Source organism: Triturus cristatus, chromosome 10, assembly GCF_964204655.1.
Source record: "Triturus cristatus chromosome 10, aTriCri1.1, whole genome shotgun sequence".
In the NCBI taxonomy this organism is placed as follows: Eukaryota; Metazoa; Chordata; class Amphibia; order Caudata; family Salamandridae; genus Triturus; species Triturus cristatus.
The window spans coordinates 1,032,776,115-1,032,791,494 of NC_140593.1; the positions used below are offsets into that span (position 1 = coordinate 1,032,776,115).

Genomic DNA, 15,380 nt, shown 5'->3' on the forward strand with positions numbered 1-15,380 from the left:
AAATGATGGTTAAGCTTCCACAATTGTAAGGAGACAATGAGGACAATGAGGTCCCCAGGACCAAAAACTTGGGGAGTGCAGAGTGTCCTAGTAGCATTTCCATACTCCTCGAAGGGTACAATAACTTGTGGGTGCAGCTCAGCAAGGTCAGAGCTAAAGGTAAAGAGAGGTGAAGGCAGAAGGAAGATGTAAGAAGATGGGAATGTCACCAGGTCACACATTTGCCCATGGGTCTGAGTTAATTCTTTAAAATCAAATTACTAATCTGCAGGCACAGCTATAAGATTTCCAAGGGTCATGAATGTGCACTTTTATAGGGGTTTCCAGAAATCTTTTAAAAAGCCCTTGCTTATAAAGACTTCCTTGCATCTACATAAAAGGGGCTAAGTTGACTTAGACCACATTGATTTGCATTTGCCCATTTAGTTATATTATGTACATTTGTATTTGATCACCTTGGTTTGTCACATCAGGAAAAACTAGCTCTTCCAACCCTCTCTTTAACCTTTAAGCATGAACAGGCAACCAGAGCCCTGGTTCTGCACAGTGCAATTTTAAAAACATGGCAGAGAGCTGGATGGTGCATACAACTTGTGCAGGAAGGAACAGAGGCATTTAACACATTTTGTCATTTGTAGTTTTGATAGTAAAGTACCCAGGATGCAGGCACTGCTCATGACAGTAGCCACAGGGTGCATAAGGACCAGTTGAACTGGTGTCTGAAGAATGTTTGGGGCTGGATGACAGGCTTTGAAGGGCAGCTGATTGACTCAAAAGGTGGGCTCCGAGCTCCATATGAGCGCCTTTGAGAGTGTTACAAGAGTCTTTTGAGTGCCTTCTGGTGGTAGAGCATACTGGGGTTCTATAGGCACTGGCTAAAGAAGTGTCTCAGCTACCTTGGACTGACTGAAGACAGGTTTGGGATCTTTCGGGGGATTGCTGGAGGTATCTGCGAGTATGGCATGCCAATGGTCTCTGGGGGCCAATTGGAAGCATTGAGGGGGCTAGCTGAAATTAGCGTTAGTAGAGAGCTTAGGGCCACCAAGCATTAGAGGACACACTTGGAGGGATATTTGTAGATAATGAAGGTCATCTGGGGTTCCCTGAACCTCTTTCAAGACAAACTTATGGCGTCTATGGTGTAGCAGCATCTCCTGAAGGCTAGCTAAGGTTTAATAACAGCCAGTGGGATGTGCCTGAAGGGAGCTTCGGTTTGCTGATAGTAAGCAAGGAGTATCTGAAGGACAACTCTGCTCAGGGTTTATGGAACATTCTAACAGTGGTTGAGAGTCTGTTTTAGGTACCTACAGGCCAACCGAGTATCACTAAGGATGTCAATAATGTCTGGTGTGAGGCTTTGTGTATGGAGAAGGCACCATGCAATGGTGTCCTGATTACGAACTAGTGACCAGATTAGCGAAACATACACAAGAGGTCAACAAACGAAAAATTCGCAAATTCCGCAGGGATACCATTGACTAAAAATTGGGGGAAGTCTATACGTGGGCAGACATATATGCCAAACGCAGGCAAACAAACCATACACCCAGAACACCGATACCTCTTCATCGGACAGTGATAGCACAAGTCTTCCAAAAAACGCAGAGACACCCTCCACATCGACAACTGGAACCACAGTGGCACCTTTTTTAGAATTAAGCCGCCCAGATCGGGACGACCCAGGAGGGGTAAACGAAAAAGACGAAGAACGTCCACAAACTCGTACGGTAACATCGAAGAAGGACAAGGGCAAGAAGGATCCACAGACAACCTAGTCATCAACATCTCTGACTATCATTTTAGTGAGATCGAACTAAAGTCATTACAAAAGGGAACTTCATTTGTGCCGACCACCAACACCAACAGTTTAGAATTAAACATCAGTTTTTTTAAGCTGATGAGAAAGCTCAGACTACGTAATTTCTTTGAGAACATTATAATTGAACCCACCGACAAACCAGAACACTTATTGAAAGGCTTAAAAGTGAAAAGCACATATATGGCCCCGCTGAGCCACAAGAGCGTGGACATTTTTGAGCTACTGGTCAAACAGGACATATCCAAACTAAATTTTCAAAAAGCACCCAAACACAAAAATCTTACGACCAAAGAATGGATATATTGAAATCCATGGCACAAAGGACCAAGACGATTTGCCAAAAAGCCGATAAAGGGGGAGCCCTAGTCATCATGAATACAAGTTTTTACAATAAACAGGTGGAAACTCACTTACAGCACACTGAGACCTATATGAAACTTGATTCGAATCCTACGGAACAATTTAAGGAAGTTCTTAAAAACATCGTGAACAAAGCCTACAGCGAAGGTACAATCAACGAAAAGGTCCCAAAATATCTCATACAAACAAACTCCAGGAGTCCGACCCTATACATGGTGCCTAAAATACACAGGCACCCAACTAAACCACCCTGCAGGCCAACCGTATCAACTCGAGGAAGTCTACATGAACCGGTGGGTAAATTCCTGGACCGGCACTTACAATCAAGTGTTACATCAATGAGGACCTTCATAAAAGACACCACAGACCTTTTGGAGAAGTTACATCAAGTTCTAAGCATAGACAATGAAGATATACTTCTATGTACTATAGACGTTAAATCTCTACATACGTCCATTCCACACCAACTTGGTATAGAGGCGGTGGAACACGCATTATTACATACAGAATATGAAGAGCGGTTGAAAGTATTTTTAATGGAACTTTTAGAGTTCACATTGTTTCATAGCTGCTTCAAATGGCAGGATTCTTGGTACCAACAAAAGAGCGGCACTTCTATGGGCAATTGTGTTGTGCCTTCGTATGCAAACATCTTTATGAACCGCTTTGAAGAAGACAACATTTTGGCTGAGCCCACATGGAAAACACATCTAGTATTGTTTCTAAGGTTTATTGATGATATATTCATACTATGGAAAGGTGCAAAAACCACATTGCAAGAACAAATCAATAGGCTCAACAGGGTTGATCAAAGAATCCAATTCACGTATGAGATACAACAACACACTATTACATTCTTGGATGTGAAAATCACTAAAACTCCTACTGTATTTGATACTGATTTACACAGAAAGGACACTGATAGAAATAACGTTCCCCTCTTCGGAAGCTTTCATCCTCAGCCCCTCAAACAACATCTTCCGTACTCACAACTGTTAAGAGTAAAGAGGATAGTAACTAACCCAGCGAGAGTAGAGGAACAAATCAACAACATGTTACTCAGATTTAAGGCACGTGGATATCCTGACCATTGTACTAATTGAAGCCAAAAACCGAAGTTCAAAAAACAGAGAAGAACCACTCGCACCCCGTCAGGAACAAACCAAAAAACACATTACAGTGGTTTCAAAATACTCCACGATGAGCGCTGCATACAAAAAAATTATTCAAAAACATTGGTCAATCTTGAGACTCGAACAAGATTTCAACCATATCTTTGATGAAGTACCCATTTTTGCGTACAGGAGGAGTAACAACGTGGGAGAAATAATAAAAAGCACTAATTATTCCCCAACGCAAACAACTTTTAAAGCCAATACTCCGTGTTGGGACTGTAACAACTGCAACAATCTGATTAGCGGATTATATATCACCCACCCAATGAAAGGTCATAAAATCAAACTAAGGGTGAATGGCACATGTGATACATCAAACGTGATATATATGTTAAAATGCCCGTGTCTTGGAAGTTATAGAAAAACAAGAAGGAAGAGATAACCACAACTTTTTGTTGCAGCGTGAAAACCGTTGGATTAGTCATTTGAATTCTTTGAAACCTTACGGTATGAACCTTACAGAATTTCAATGTTATTTATAAGCCTGAAACTTTAGTGTGTAGTTTGTACCTTTTGACTTTTCATGAGTGATGTCACACACAGCCAATTCATGGTTTATACCAAAAAACTCCTCTATTAAGTTTCACCGTCATTGTTTTCACTATCACGCTTAGCACTGTACACCAAGGGATCCTCAACTTGCTTTACATGATGGCGCATGTTATCATTGTTTTATATGATATGATTTATTATAAATATCGTGACACTAGTATAACATGAAAACATACTAGTTGACATTAGTATTTACCAGCATCCATTTGAATGCAAAATTGCTACATATCAATCGTTTGTTATTTCACTTCTACTTATTCAAATTCTAACTGTAGTGATACATCCTATAAAACCGTAATTCACCGCACCTTGTTTATAAATTGCAGTCCGCTTTCTATGCGTATTTTTATCGCAAGCCGAGTTAAATTGCACATCTAGGTCATAGGCACGCACTAACCAACTTCCCCGCGAGGAACGGCGTCTGAACTAACTCGTTTGAACTATCACATCGGTAAGAGAAATGCACGGTACCCCAAATGGGCGCTAGCGTATTAGAGTAGGAGCATAATGTAGAATCACGTTTAGTAATTGTCACCGAACACCAGCGCCTATTAAACAACAGCACGGGAGCATGTCACTCTTTATTAGACACGTACAAAACGCGCTTAGGAGGTATGAAGAACGTAGTTAACCTTGCTGCATAAAACTTCACAATAACATCGGTACGCGTTGCACCATAACATTGGGCACGATCATTAATGCTGACATTTTCCAGTTTTCTAATGCAATCTCTTCGCGCACCTTCCTATACATGGTCATTAATGCTGGTATTTCACTATTTCACAATTCTACAACGCAATAAACTTGTGCACCCTTGATGCATGGTAATGATCATTATTTACAATAGTCACATTTGTACACCCCGGGAGCACTCATAACTATTAGGCATTCTTCCAGTATGACATAGATTTAAAGTTGACCACATTTATTCACACACCATCCCCAGATGAAGGCTCATGGCCGAAATGCATTGGGTTTGAAATATGAATGACATAAAGCTGGATTCTACGAAACAAGTTTTCCAGAAACAATGCATTCTGGAACCTGAAGTTTGTTAACAATACTGTGATGGTACAACAATATTAAACAGCATCAATATCGATGGATTACATTTGATTTATTGAACTTAATATAAACTACTGAATCCTTTGGTAAGGATTACCCCTGTGCCCATGGATTTGGGGGTGAAACCATAGATTTAATAAAAATGTCACTCAGCGCAACACAGCAAGACAATTTGCTGCACTGTGTGAAAGGGAGAGGGCAGGAAAGTCCCATATCTATCAATATATGGTGTATTCCTGTCCTCTGCCTACGCTGGCTCACAGTCTGCAGCCCAGTGCCAACAAAGGTACCCTTGCACCATGGAGCAATGGTAGCTGTGTTAAAGGCAGCATTGTTTTTCCACAGGGAGGGACACTTTCCTGCACAAATACAATCTTTAGAGGCACTTTCCTGTTTGTATGTGTTGTTCAGAATGCAGCCCACCTAGAAAGAGGAAACAACAAGGAGAAATAACGATATTTCTGCTCTTTGTGCGCCTTGTGGGAAGGAGTACAACTCTGATACATTCCCAGATTTCCCAATGTTGGTAAATCTGAGAATGCTTCAGAATACATGGGTGAATGTGTGGGAAAACCCACGCTCCACCAATGTAATGCCCCTACCAAGCAGAGTAACTCAAGGCAGTGACTTGCGCTACCTAGCGTTACTCCAGCTTTACCAAGCCACACAGGCTCACACAAGATGGCCTTGCATGGCTTGGTAAATCTCATTCAAGGTTTTGCGCTACCATGTGTCCCCTTGCGTGGCGCAAGCTTGATGCAAAACCTTAACCAATCTGGGCCTGAATTTCCCAGCAGTCCCTGAACCCTCACATTCTTTTTTCACGCTGGGTATCTTGAAATATTGGGTATAACTTTCTTTGTTTTCACAGCATCCTTTCTATGCAATTGTTAATACCACTGCAGCAAGGAACTTGCTTTGTGGACTTTGAATTTACTTTTGCAAAGTACAGTTGCTTCATTTGTAATTGTTGGAGGACATTTAGCAAAAAAGAGAAGAGTACTGAAAGTCGAGCCATGTTATGAAAGTGAACTGGAACTGTTTTTTTGACACAGTATTTTTGGCCCTGAGAATTGTTTCTACTCCACCAAAGGAGCATTCCAAGTTCATAGTTAAAGGTTCAAGAAATACTTCTTTTTGCATAGTTGTGGCATTTCAGTTATTTATTGTATTAGTAGGGAGAAATGTTCATGAACATAAATATATATATATGATGGTGAACTCTTGTATATTTCAGTTTCAGGTGTCGCATCTGTGTACAAAGAGTTGGTTATGCACAGATACTGCTAAGGTAGATCGTTTCAGTGTTACAGTTAGATTCAGGACTGGCTCTTATTCCCTTGTAGATACCATTTTTACCCTGCAGATATCAGTGCCCAGAAGAAGTGATGAGTCAGAGAGGTGGTGTTCAGTGTCTCTCTTTTCTGTCATATCCCATTCCCTTTTCCACGTTTCTAAAGCAAGTCATCATATTCTTGTCCTGTGTAGTCATTTGTGGAGGCAGTGAGGGACAGGGGTGTGCATAGCTCCCTTTGGATCCAGTGTAAACATAGAGTCCATTCTGCCAGAATTCAAAAGACATTCTAACTACATGTGCAACTTCAAGCAGCAATGTTATTAACAGTGCATAAGGTAAGCATTGCTTTCATACTTACAAATAGCTGTGTTCCACATTGGCCAGCTCTTGTGGGGTGCATAAAGGTAACCATGTTTGTGACATTTCTGTCCAGAGAGCCAACACACCTGCTGTCTTTTATACGAATATTGGATGTATTGAAACCCATGTTTTCCAGCTGGCAGGACTGAAACGAAGCTCCAAATTCATTCCTGCTGCACTTTAATTGAGGCTTCAAATTTGCAGCATCTTCAAGGAAAAAAAGAAAAACAGTTTGAGAATAATTTTCATACTTGGCACACAATTTTGATGTCAATACAACTTTGCAGCAACATTAAATCACCTGGCCTGGGAGTAATTCTAATTCCGCCATTGTTATCAGAGTGATTGTGGTCATTCTGTGTTACTCTTTGACTGGGAATTACCAATAATTGTGTGATTATTCCTGCTTGTGTTATTAGGAGTAATTTGGGGGGAAATTGGCATAGAAACAACAAATTTAGTGAGTGCCTGCTGTTCCTGTGGTTTTGCATTCAGCATTATTTTTTGAGCGCCAAATGCATCCTCGCATCCATGTTGAATGCAAGGGTGCATTTTGCACTAAGAAACTAGTGCTAAATACTGGGGGTAAGATGGGAGAAATCACACCCAAGAGCAAATTTAGTGAATGTGAGCAGCCCCTCACTCTTCTATTCATGTTCTGTTGCAATTAGTGCATTTAGTACTATGTTTGGACACAAGGGGGCATTTTTGATCCACGAAAATAGCACTAACAGCATAATTATGCTTCTTGCTTCTTGCACAATCACGTATAATCTTAAATATTTCCGCGTGATTAACCTACACAGAATTACGCATGTTATACCCACCCCTAGAAATTACTTTGACAGGAGAAACCATCTCCACCAACCTGGGTCCTAGAACGACAATCAAGACTTTTGGGGCCTGTTTATCAATGAGTGAAATTGTGTCAGATTCAAGGAAACAACTGGCAAAATGACAAAATGTTTTTGTTTATGTCAATTGAGCTTAGATCCTAAATTCCCATGGTGTATGAAAGGTGTTTTCAAAGATATCACTTTGTAAAAATAAGGCCCAGAATTAGGGTTGAAACAATGCAGCATCAAATGCATGAAATTCCACACATCACCAGAGTCCTCGTTTAAAGGACCGGTGTAAAGTTTTGGGTACTACCACAAATTGATAATTGGATTCCTGAAGTAGGTAGATATGACATTACTGCAAATTTACCTGTAAATGTGCAATAACATTTCAGAATCACAGGGTGCAGATTTACTAACATTTCATGTAACTAAGCACAGAAAGGCAACTTGTTGCATTGTGTGGAAGTGAGACATCAGAAATGCACCATGTTAGAAATGGGATTCCAGGTTGGCTGAGGTTCGCAGTAAGGCCAGGCAGGAGCCATCACTCTAATCAGGGTAAGCTAGATGCACACTAAAAGATAACCTGTGCTTACCCTCTGGTAGCTTGGCACAAAGCAGTCAGGCTTATCTAAAGAGACACTGTATAAACTATTTGTGCAACATACACACCCACAGTAACACAATGAATACACCACAGAAAGACTCCATACAGGTTCAGAAAAACAGATTATTATATTCTGAACAAAACAAGAGCAAACGACAAATGTCCAATGTGTAGAAGTTGAGATATTGAATTTTAAATGAATAAATGTGGTAAAGTGCTTAGAAACAAGTAGTGCTAAAAAGGTTACTTTACATCGCACTGGACCGGGGCAAAGTCAAAATTCGAGCCGACCGCAATGGAGCACCAACTGGCTACAGGAACCACACAGGCCCCGGTGAACAAAGTATCTTTCCAGGTCGCAAACAGCCATATGAGTTGATCTTCTTTACGCAGTGATGTTAATGTGTCAGTTAGGAAGACGGGTGCTGGAGTCGAGAGGTGTTGAGCAATGCACCAGATTCTGCAACGCAGTCAAGGGGATGCGTCAATCTCACCAAGCGGCAGCAATTATCTGTGTGATGCGTTTATCTCTGGAGGCAAAGCGCTGGTTCGGATGCGATACACCGATTTCACCCCTGTAACCAGGTTGATGCACCTATCTGCTACATGCAGACAGGAGATGCGTTGAAATCCATGTTACAAGTATCTGGACCACTTCCAGTGAGCCAGGTACTGGAGCAGGGGTAGAGACTTTGATATCCCTGAGTCTCAAGGAACAGGAAGCAAGCGAACAAGCCCTTGGAGATCACTTGGAGTGAAGGCAGAATCGAGCTCTCCTTCTGCAGAGTCAGAGAGCAGTGGGCAGCAGGGCAAAAACAGAAAAGCACGCCTTCCAGATCAGCAGTCCATTTGAGTCTTTTAAGCAGCACAGCAGTTCTTCTGGCAGGGCTTCAGTTACAAGTCCAGTAGTGTCTGATTTTTAGGGTCAGAGATCCAGTACTTATACCCAAAAGTGCCTTTGATTTGGGGGGGAAGGGGGGGGGACTTGAAAGCAGTTCTCTGAAGTGCACAAGTCTCCCGTTCAACCCAGTCTTGTCTACCAGGCTATCTGGGGGGAGTAATCAGTCCTTTTTGTGGGGACAAGACACTGCCCATTCAAGTGAAGTGTTAGCCCCTCCCTTCCTGCCCAGGCAAGGCCATCCATATGCAGATGTATGTAGATTTCTTACTCAGACACACCTATCCTTCCTGTGTTGTGGCTGTCTAGAGGTAATGCACAGAGAAGAGCTGTCACCCACCCCAGACGTGTGTTGGAGATAGACTGTTAGGCACACAGAACAGTAAGTGCAAAGAAATGTCCACTTTCTAAAAGTGGCATTTCTAAAACAGTAATGTTATATCCAACTTCACTAGGAGGATTTATCACTACTATTTCAAACATATGAAACACGACAAAGCTATTCGTCTCTGCCCAGGAGTTAACGTGTCTTAAAGCATTCCCAATGCTAGCCCATGAGAGAAGTAGGCCTCACAGTACTGAAATAACGAAATAGGCTGTTTGTCACTACCAGGACATGCAAAACATAAAGATACTTTTCGATACAGTCGTTCCGGTGACAATGCTCAGCCCCAAGTGTGATGCGCCAATTCTGTTCCTGCAACAGTAGCAATGCGTCAGTTCTACTCATCACGACAGTTGCATTGTTTCTACTTGAGCAAGCACCTGGATTCACTTCCAATGACTCAGACACAGGAGTAGGATAGACTTTAATATCCCTGAGTCTTTGAGAACAGGAGGCTTGTACAGCAAGCCCTTGGAAAAACTCTGGGACAGTCAGAGGGAGCAGGCAGGAAGTAGGGAACACAGCAAGGAAGCAGTCTTCCAGAGCAGCAGTACAGCAAACAGCAATCTTTAGCACAGCAATCCTTCTTCTTGTCAAAGTGGTTTCAAGTCTAGAATTATACTGAGTTGGTAGGGTCAGCAGTCCAGTACATATACCCAGTTGTGCCTTTGAAGTGGGGGTGACTTCAAAGAAGGGTCTTTGAAGTACAAACAGGCCCTTTCATCCTGCCTGACTCAAGACTTGCTACAGGGGGTATGCAACCCTTTCTGTGTGTTCAGAGCACGGCCTATTCAGGTGTAAGTGTGAGGCTATGCTCAGCTTCTACCTCCCACCCAGGAAAATGCATTAAGTCACACTCAGCCTTCCTTTGCGTTGGACTGTCTAGAAGGAACACAAAAAGTGAACTGTCACCCAGCCCAGTCAGTGATCAGAGACAGGAAGCAGACATTGAATGGCTAATAGCAGGAAAATGTACATCTTTCTAAAAGTAGCATTCTCAAAATAGGTACTACAAATCCATGTTTACCATTAAAGAGGATTTGTCATTACCATGCTAGAGGTACTAAACATGACAACTCAACCTTCTCTCAATTAGAAATGTCAGCATATTAAATGTAATAAGGATTTCCCAGTGTTAACCTATGAGAGGGGTAGGCGGCTGAGTAGTGAAATACAAGTGTGGGAGTTTTTCACTACCAGGAAATGTAAAACTTTAAAGTAAATGTCCTGCCTTTTAGTTACATAGCACCCTGCCTTATGGGATACCTAGGGCCTACCTAAGCGGTGACTTATATGTAATGAAAGAGGAGTTTAAAGCTTTGAAAGGACTTTTAAATGCCAAGTCAAAGTGGCAGTGTAAACTGCACACTGGACTCTGCAGTACCAGCCCTGAGATATGTTAATGAGTGGCTCAAGCAGTGCTGCAGGCCAACTAGCAGAATGTAATTACATGCCCTGCCCACATGTAGTGCAGTGTACTAGGGACTTATAAGTAAATTAAATATGCCAGTTGGGTATGAACCAATGGTACCATGTTTAGAGGAGACAGCACATGCACTTTAGCACTGGTTAGCAGTGGTTAAGTACTCAGAGTCCTAAAGCCAACAAAAATAAGGTCCGAAAAAGGGGAGGAGGAAAGCAGAAATATGGGTGACCCTTCAGAGAGGGCAATTTTCTCTCCAAAAACTCAAGGCTGCTTACTAAAGGTAGTATCTACTACGTAGAATCTTTCCCCTTTTGAAAACTTTTCTGCAGAGCCAAAAAGTTGTGTGGAGGATAATCAACTGTCACTCGCATACAGAGTTATTCACGAATGCAAACATTAATAACGTGTTCAATATCTCTACACAGCTATGGTGCATTAGGAGCACTCTCCTGTTTTGTAAATACTTACACCAATTAGCTACACCCAAGCTATACAAAATTACATCCCCCATCCCAACCACACACCCAAGATAGACCTCTGGCTGAAGCATTTAACGACCTTTGACTGATCTCCTGTCAGGAAATTCATGGTTGCCACAACAATGAATCAGAGTTCATGAAATACGTTGAAAAAAGCAAGAGTCATTGTTAGACCTTGTTTGGTTAATTTCTGGTATGATCTAGAGTAGGCAAATTGAACATTACAAGATGGCCGCTGCATTAGTCGCTGTTATCCTCACACTTTGAAAACACCTGTACAGTCTATTGGTTAAGGGAAGTGCGCGCGGTCTCTGCTGCACACTTCAACTGAAGTTTGTTTTGAGTTTGCACGCTTCTGCCGTTTCTCCTCAGTTAATGTTGAGAAGGAGAGAACGGGTTTCATAGGTGAAATTCGGAGTTTGGGAATACGAAGATTCCCGCTTTCAGAAAGAACTTGGTGAAGATGTTGCGGGAGAGTTAGTCTCCCCTTTGGTTCCAGTGAGGTATTATCTCCTCAGAAATTCGTCAGAAGTTCCAGAGTTCTCAAGACCAGCAGAGAGAAATTCCGAGTATTAACTTGGCGTCATTCTAAATCGTCAAGTATCCTGAATTCAGCACTATCGCCCTCAGAGTCAGACTTACCAGTAAGAGAGCGTTACTTCACGTTCTGCAATGCTTCAACAAGGAGTGAACGGAGCGTTTGAACAGCTATCAGCAGCTCCTCTTTCAAGTAAGACTCACCCAAGAAAATAGCGCTTTTAAATAAAATACCTAATGCTAGTTAGCAGAAAGTTTCCTACCTGGCGCTAAGGTAGTTCTGCTGTTCCCTCTCTTGTGCTTTACCTTTCCTTTCCTCCCTCTTTTCCCTCCCTGGTACCTTTTTGTGCGCAATAGAACAGAGGATTGTAAGTACTGGCAAAAGACTAGAGTTTACCAAGAAGACACGACAACCAATCTGAAGATCCATATCGAAGTGTTAAATCTATCATTTATGCAATTTGAGATAGAAGGTATATTTAGAAATAGACTTTACCATAATTGACAAGAATGTTTTAAAGAACTCAACTCATGTAAACTTCTCTTGGTTATAGGAATTCTCCTCTATCACAGATTGAACATCATCACACCAGCAACACAGTAAATATAGAAGAGAGGCTTATACTCCTGCTACAGCTGGTAGGGAGATAGTTAATCTAAGAACCAATAGAGTGTTATGTGACTAGGTAGCAGATTGTTGTATTTATGTTCTCTTCCCCTCTGTGTATTAGGCACCCACTTGGCAGTCAGGAACATCTACATAGAAGATTCCTGGGAGCAGCACGAGGGTGGTAGCCGAACAAGGAGTATTCTTCTCTGTCCCATTCCCCTTTTCCCCCCTATTGGTGACGTTGCGCTGTGAGTAGCGCGGCGGCACCGGTGGGCGGGCATAGGGATCAGCATCCGTTCTGCTTCTGCAAAGACCACTGGGACCTTGACATCTCCCCACATCATTGACTCCGCTAAATCCTTGGGAATCACCTTAGACAAAACTTTAATATGCAGGTGCATATCAGTAATGCTACCAAAGGAGCTAATCATCATTTGAGTATACTAAGGAACTTAAACCCTTCCTCCCACAGGCCGATTTAAAAATGGCAGTACAAGCGCTAGTGTTGCCAAGATTGGACTACGGAAGCACCACTCTATGCGGACTTCCCAAATAAAAGTCAGCCAGGCTCGTCTCTGGAACAAAAAGAAATAACCACATTTCACCGACCTTAAAAGAACTAAATTGTCTACCATATGAGGCAAGAATACAACTAAAGATCGCCTGCATGACCCATAAAACCCTTCATCTGAAAACCCCCATTTACTTAGCACTAACCCTAGTGCCATTTGGAGGTTGCAGACACTCGCAAAGCGTAAGCTCACTACTACTGAAATCACAATCTTTCCACAAAAAGAGAACATGCTGCAGAGACTTCTCTTGTATTGCACCGAAGTTTTGGAACTCCTTACCTCCAGATGAATGCAGAATCCCTTCCTCCTTCTCTTTCAAAAAAGAAGTGAAAATGCTTCTAATGAACACATTCACTTCCTAAAACGTTAAATCATACGTCACTGTTAGCAACTTATGTTATCTTATCTACCACTGTCTACCTCTTTCTGTATTGAATGTTGATTACTGAATGTATGTATATCACCCCTCAACCATCTAATGTGTCTGAACGTTGTAATGTAAAGCACTCTGATACCCTCTGGGGTCATGTTTGTGCCATATAAAACCTTATAAATAAATACATAGAACATATGGTAATTACTTGCCACTATGTAAACTGCAAAAAAACTAGCACACGCATTGGATGATGTCTTGAGTGATGTCATCAATGATGTGATGACTGAAGTCATAATTATGTCATAGTACATGTTATGAGTGATGTCATATGTGAGGTAATTAGCAGTACATGGCTGGGGAGCAAGTTCTAGTTAGCGCTGCTAACTACAACTGGTGAATGTATGTGTTTTATTTAGTTCAAAACGCTAACAATGTCACTGAGAAATTCACCTGACTATAACATCACTTTAACCTTTAGGTTTTTCAGTGTGTATTTTGCTTAGTTTGTGCATGAACGTTTCAGGGTGATCTGTCAAGTAGGGGCCAAAAAACAAAGGGGGGTCTGAAAGCATAAAATCCCCATGTATTGTCCACAGACTTTTTAAAAAGCTTTACCACAAAAACGAGTGAATGGAATTACACCAAATTTGGCAGGAAGCCAGATCTTGGTCCAAAAATTGTGTTTTTTGTGATTTGCGGTAAATCCATTCAATAGTTTTTGGGAATCTAAGGTGCAAATATATTCGTCTATCTGGACGGTTGAGGGACTCTTGCAAGAGTCCCTCAAACCCAATTGAAAAAAGTAGAGAGTTCTGATTGGCCCAGGGAGGTTTTTACCCACACGGCCAATTCGCTGCCCTGGGAGACATAACAAGCTCCTGCGTAAGCGTGTATTCTGATTGGCTGCCAGCAACATAAGAAAAAATGTTGCAAGCAGCCATTACAGGAATTGGAAACTTAGTCCACTGTCCTGTGGTTTATTCTTTTTTTTAATATAAGGTGGCTCTGTAAGGATACCCTTTTCCCCTAGGCCATGTGGGGTGGTCCCAGAGAGACTCCACTGGGACCAAACTATTTTTGTTCTTTAAAGTCTTGTGATCCCCTGGGAGTCCCAGGGGATTGCATTTCTTTAAAAAAATATGCCCATCAGCGTTTTCTAGTCATATCTATTTGGGGAAGGGGTGTGGTCCCGCTCCTGAACCTGAAGCCCCATTTCCTGTAGCCAAACACATTGTTTTTTTTTTTGCATATTTATATAGCGCGAACTCGACCCGAAGGTATTGGAGCGCTTTACATGAGCACCGTATTTACATTACACATTCAGGCATGGGGAGATTAAGTGATTTGCCCAGAATCACAGGATGTGGACGCGACCTCGAGGCTCGAACTCTGGCTTCCAGCACCAAAGTCGGCAGTTTAGGCCCCCCTCCTGAGGTGACGGACCCCATCCCCAGGTGCAATCACTTAGCTCTAGAGGAGGGGGGCATGTGCCCCCCCAGAACAAATGTGTCCCAGGAACTCTATCACTAAGAGCCAAACACTTTATTATAGGGGAGGGGGCCTCTCAGTGATGTCATCTGATATGTCATCAGTGATGTCATAAATGATGTCATAGAACATGTCATGAGTGTTGTAATACGTGAGGTGATAAATAGTGCATGGAGGGGCCACAAGTTATGGTTAGCTCTGCTAAATACACCCGCTGAATTTCTGTGCTTTTGGAGTTCAAAACATTACACTGGCACTGAAATTTTATGTAAAATCACTTCAACATTTAGTTTGTTCATTGAATATATATATATATATATATATATATATATATATATATATATATATATATATACTTTTTTTCTTTATTCCATGCAATTTGAAACTTGTTGCGTCTATATAAACTTTTTAGTAATTTACATACCCGCGATTGACCCGTTTTTTTTGCAATAGCATCCCCGCACACCATTCACTTCTTTACATTCCTCTTCAGCTGTGCAGGAGCAGGGATTATCCACATAGGTAGGATCTG

General features: G+C 41.9%; 1 protein-coding gene across 1 annotated transcript in view; it reads right to left on the reverse strand.

The window, feature by feature from the left end:
• Positions 1 to 15,380, reverse strand: part of UMOD (uromodulin) — a 256,077-nt gene that overhangs the window by 90,926 nt on the left and 149,771 nt on the right. Inside the window, exons 11-12 of the mRNA XM_085629081.1 lie at positions 15,273 to 15,377; positions 6,627 to 6,835 (exon numbers count right to left, since the gene is read on the reverse strand). Of these exons, the coding sequence (XP_085485207.1) occupies positions 6,627 to 6,835; positions 15,273 to 15,377 (314 nt within the window). The remainder of the gene's footprint in view (positions 1 to 6,626; positions 6,836 to 15,272; positions 15,378 to 15,380) is intronic.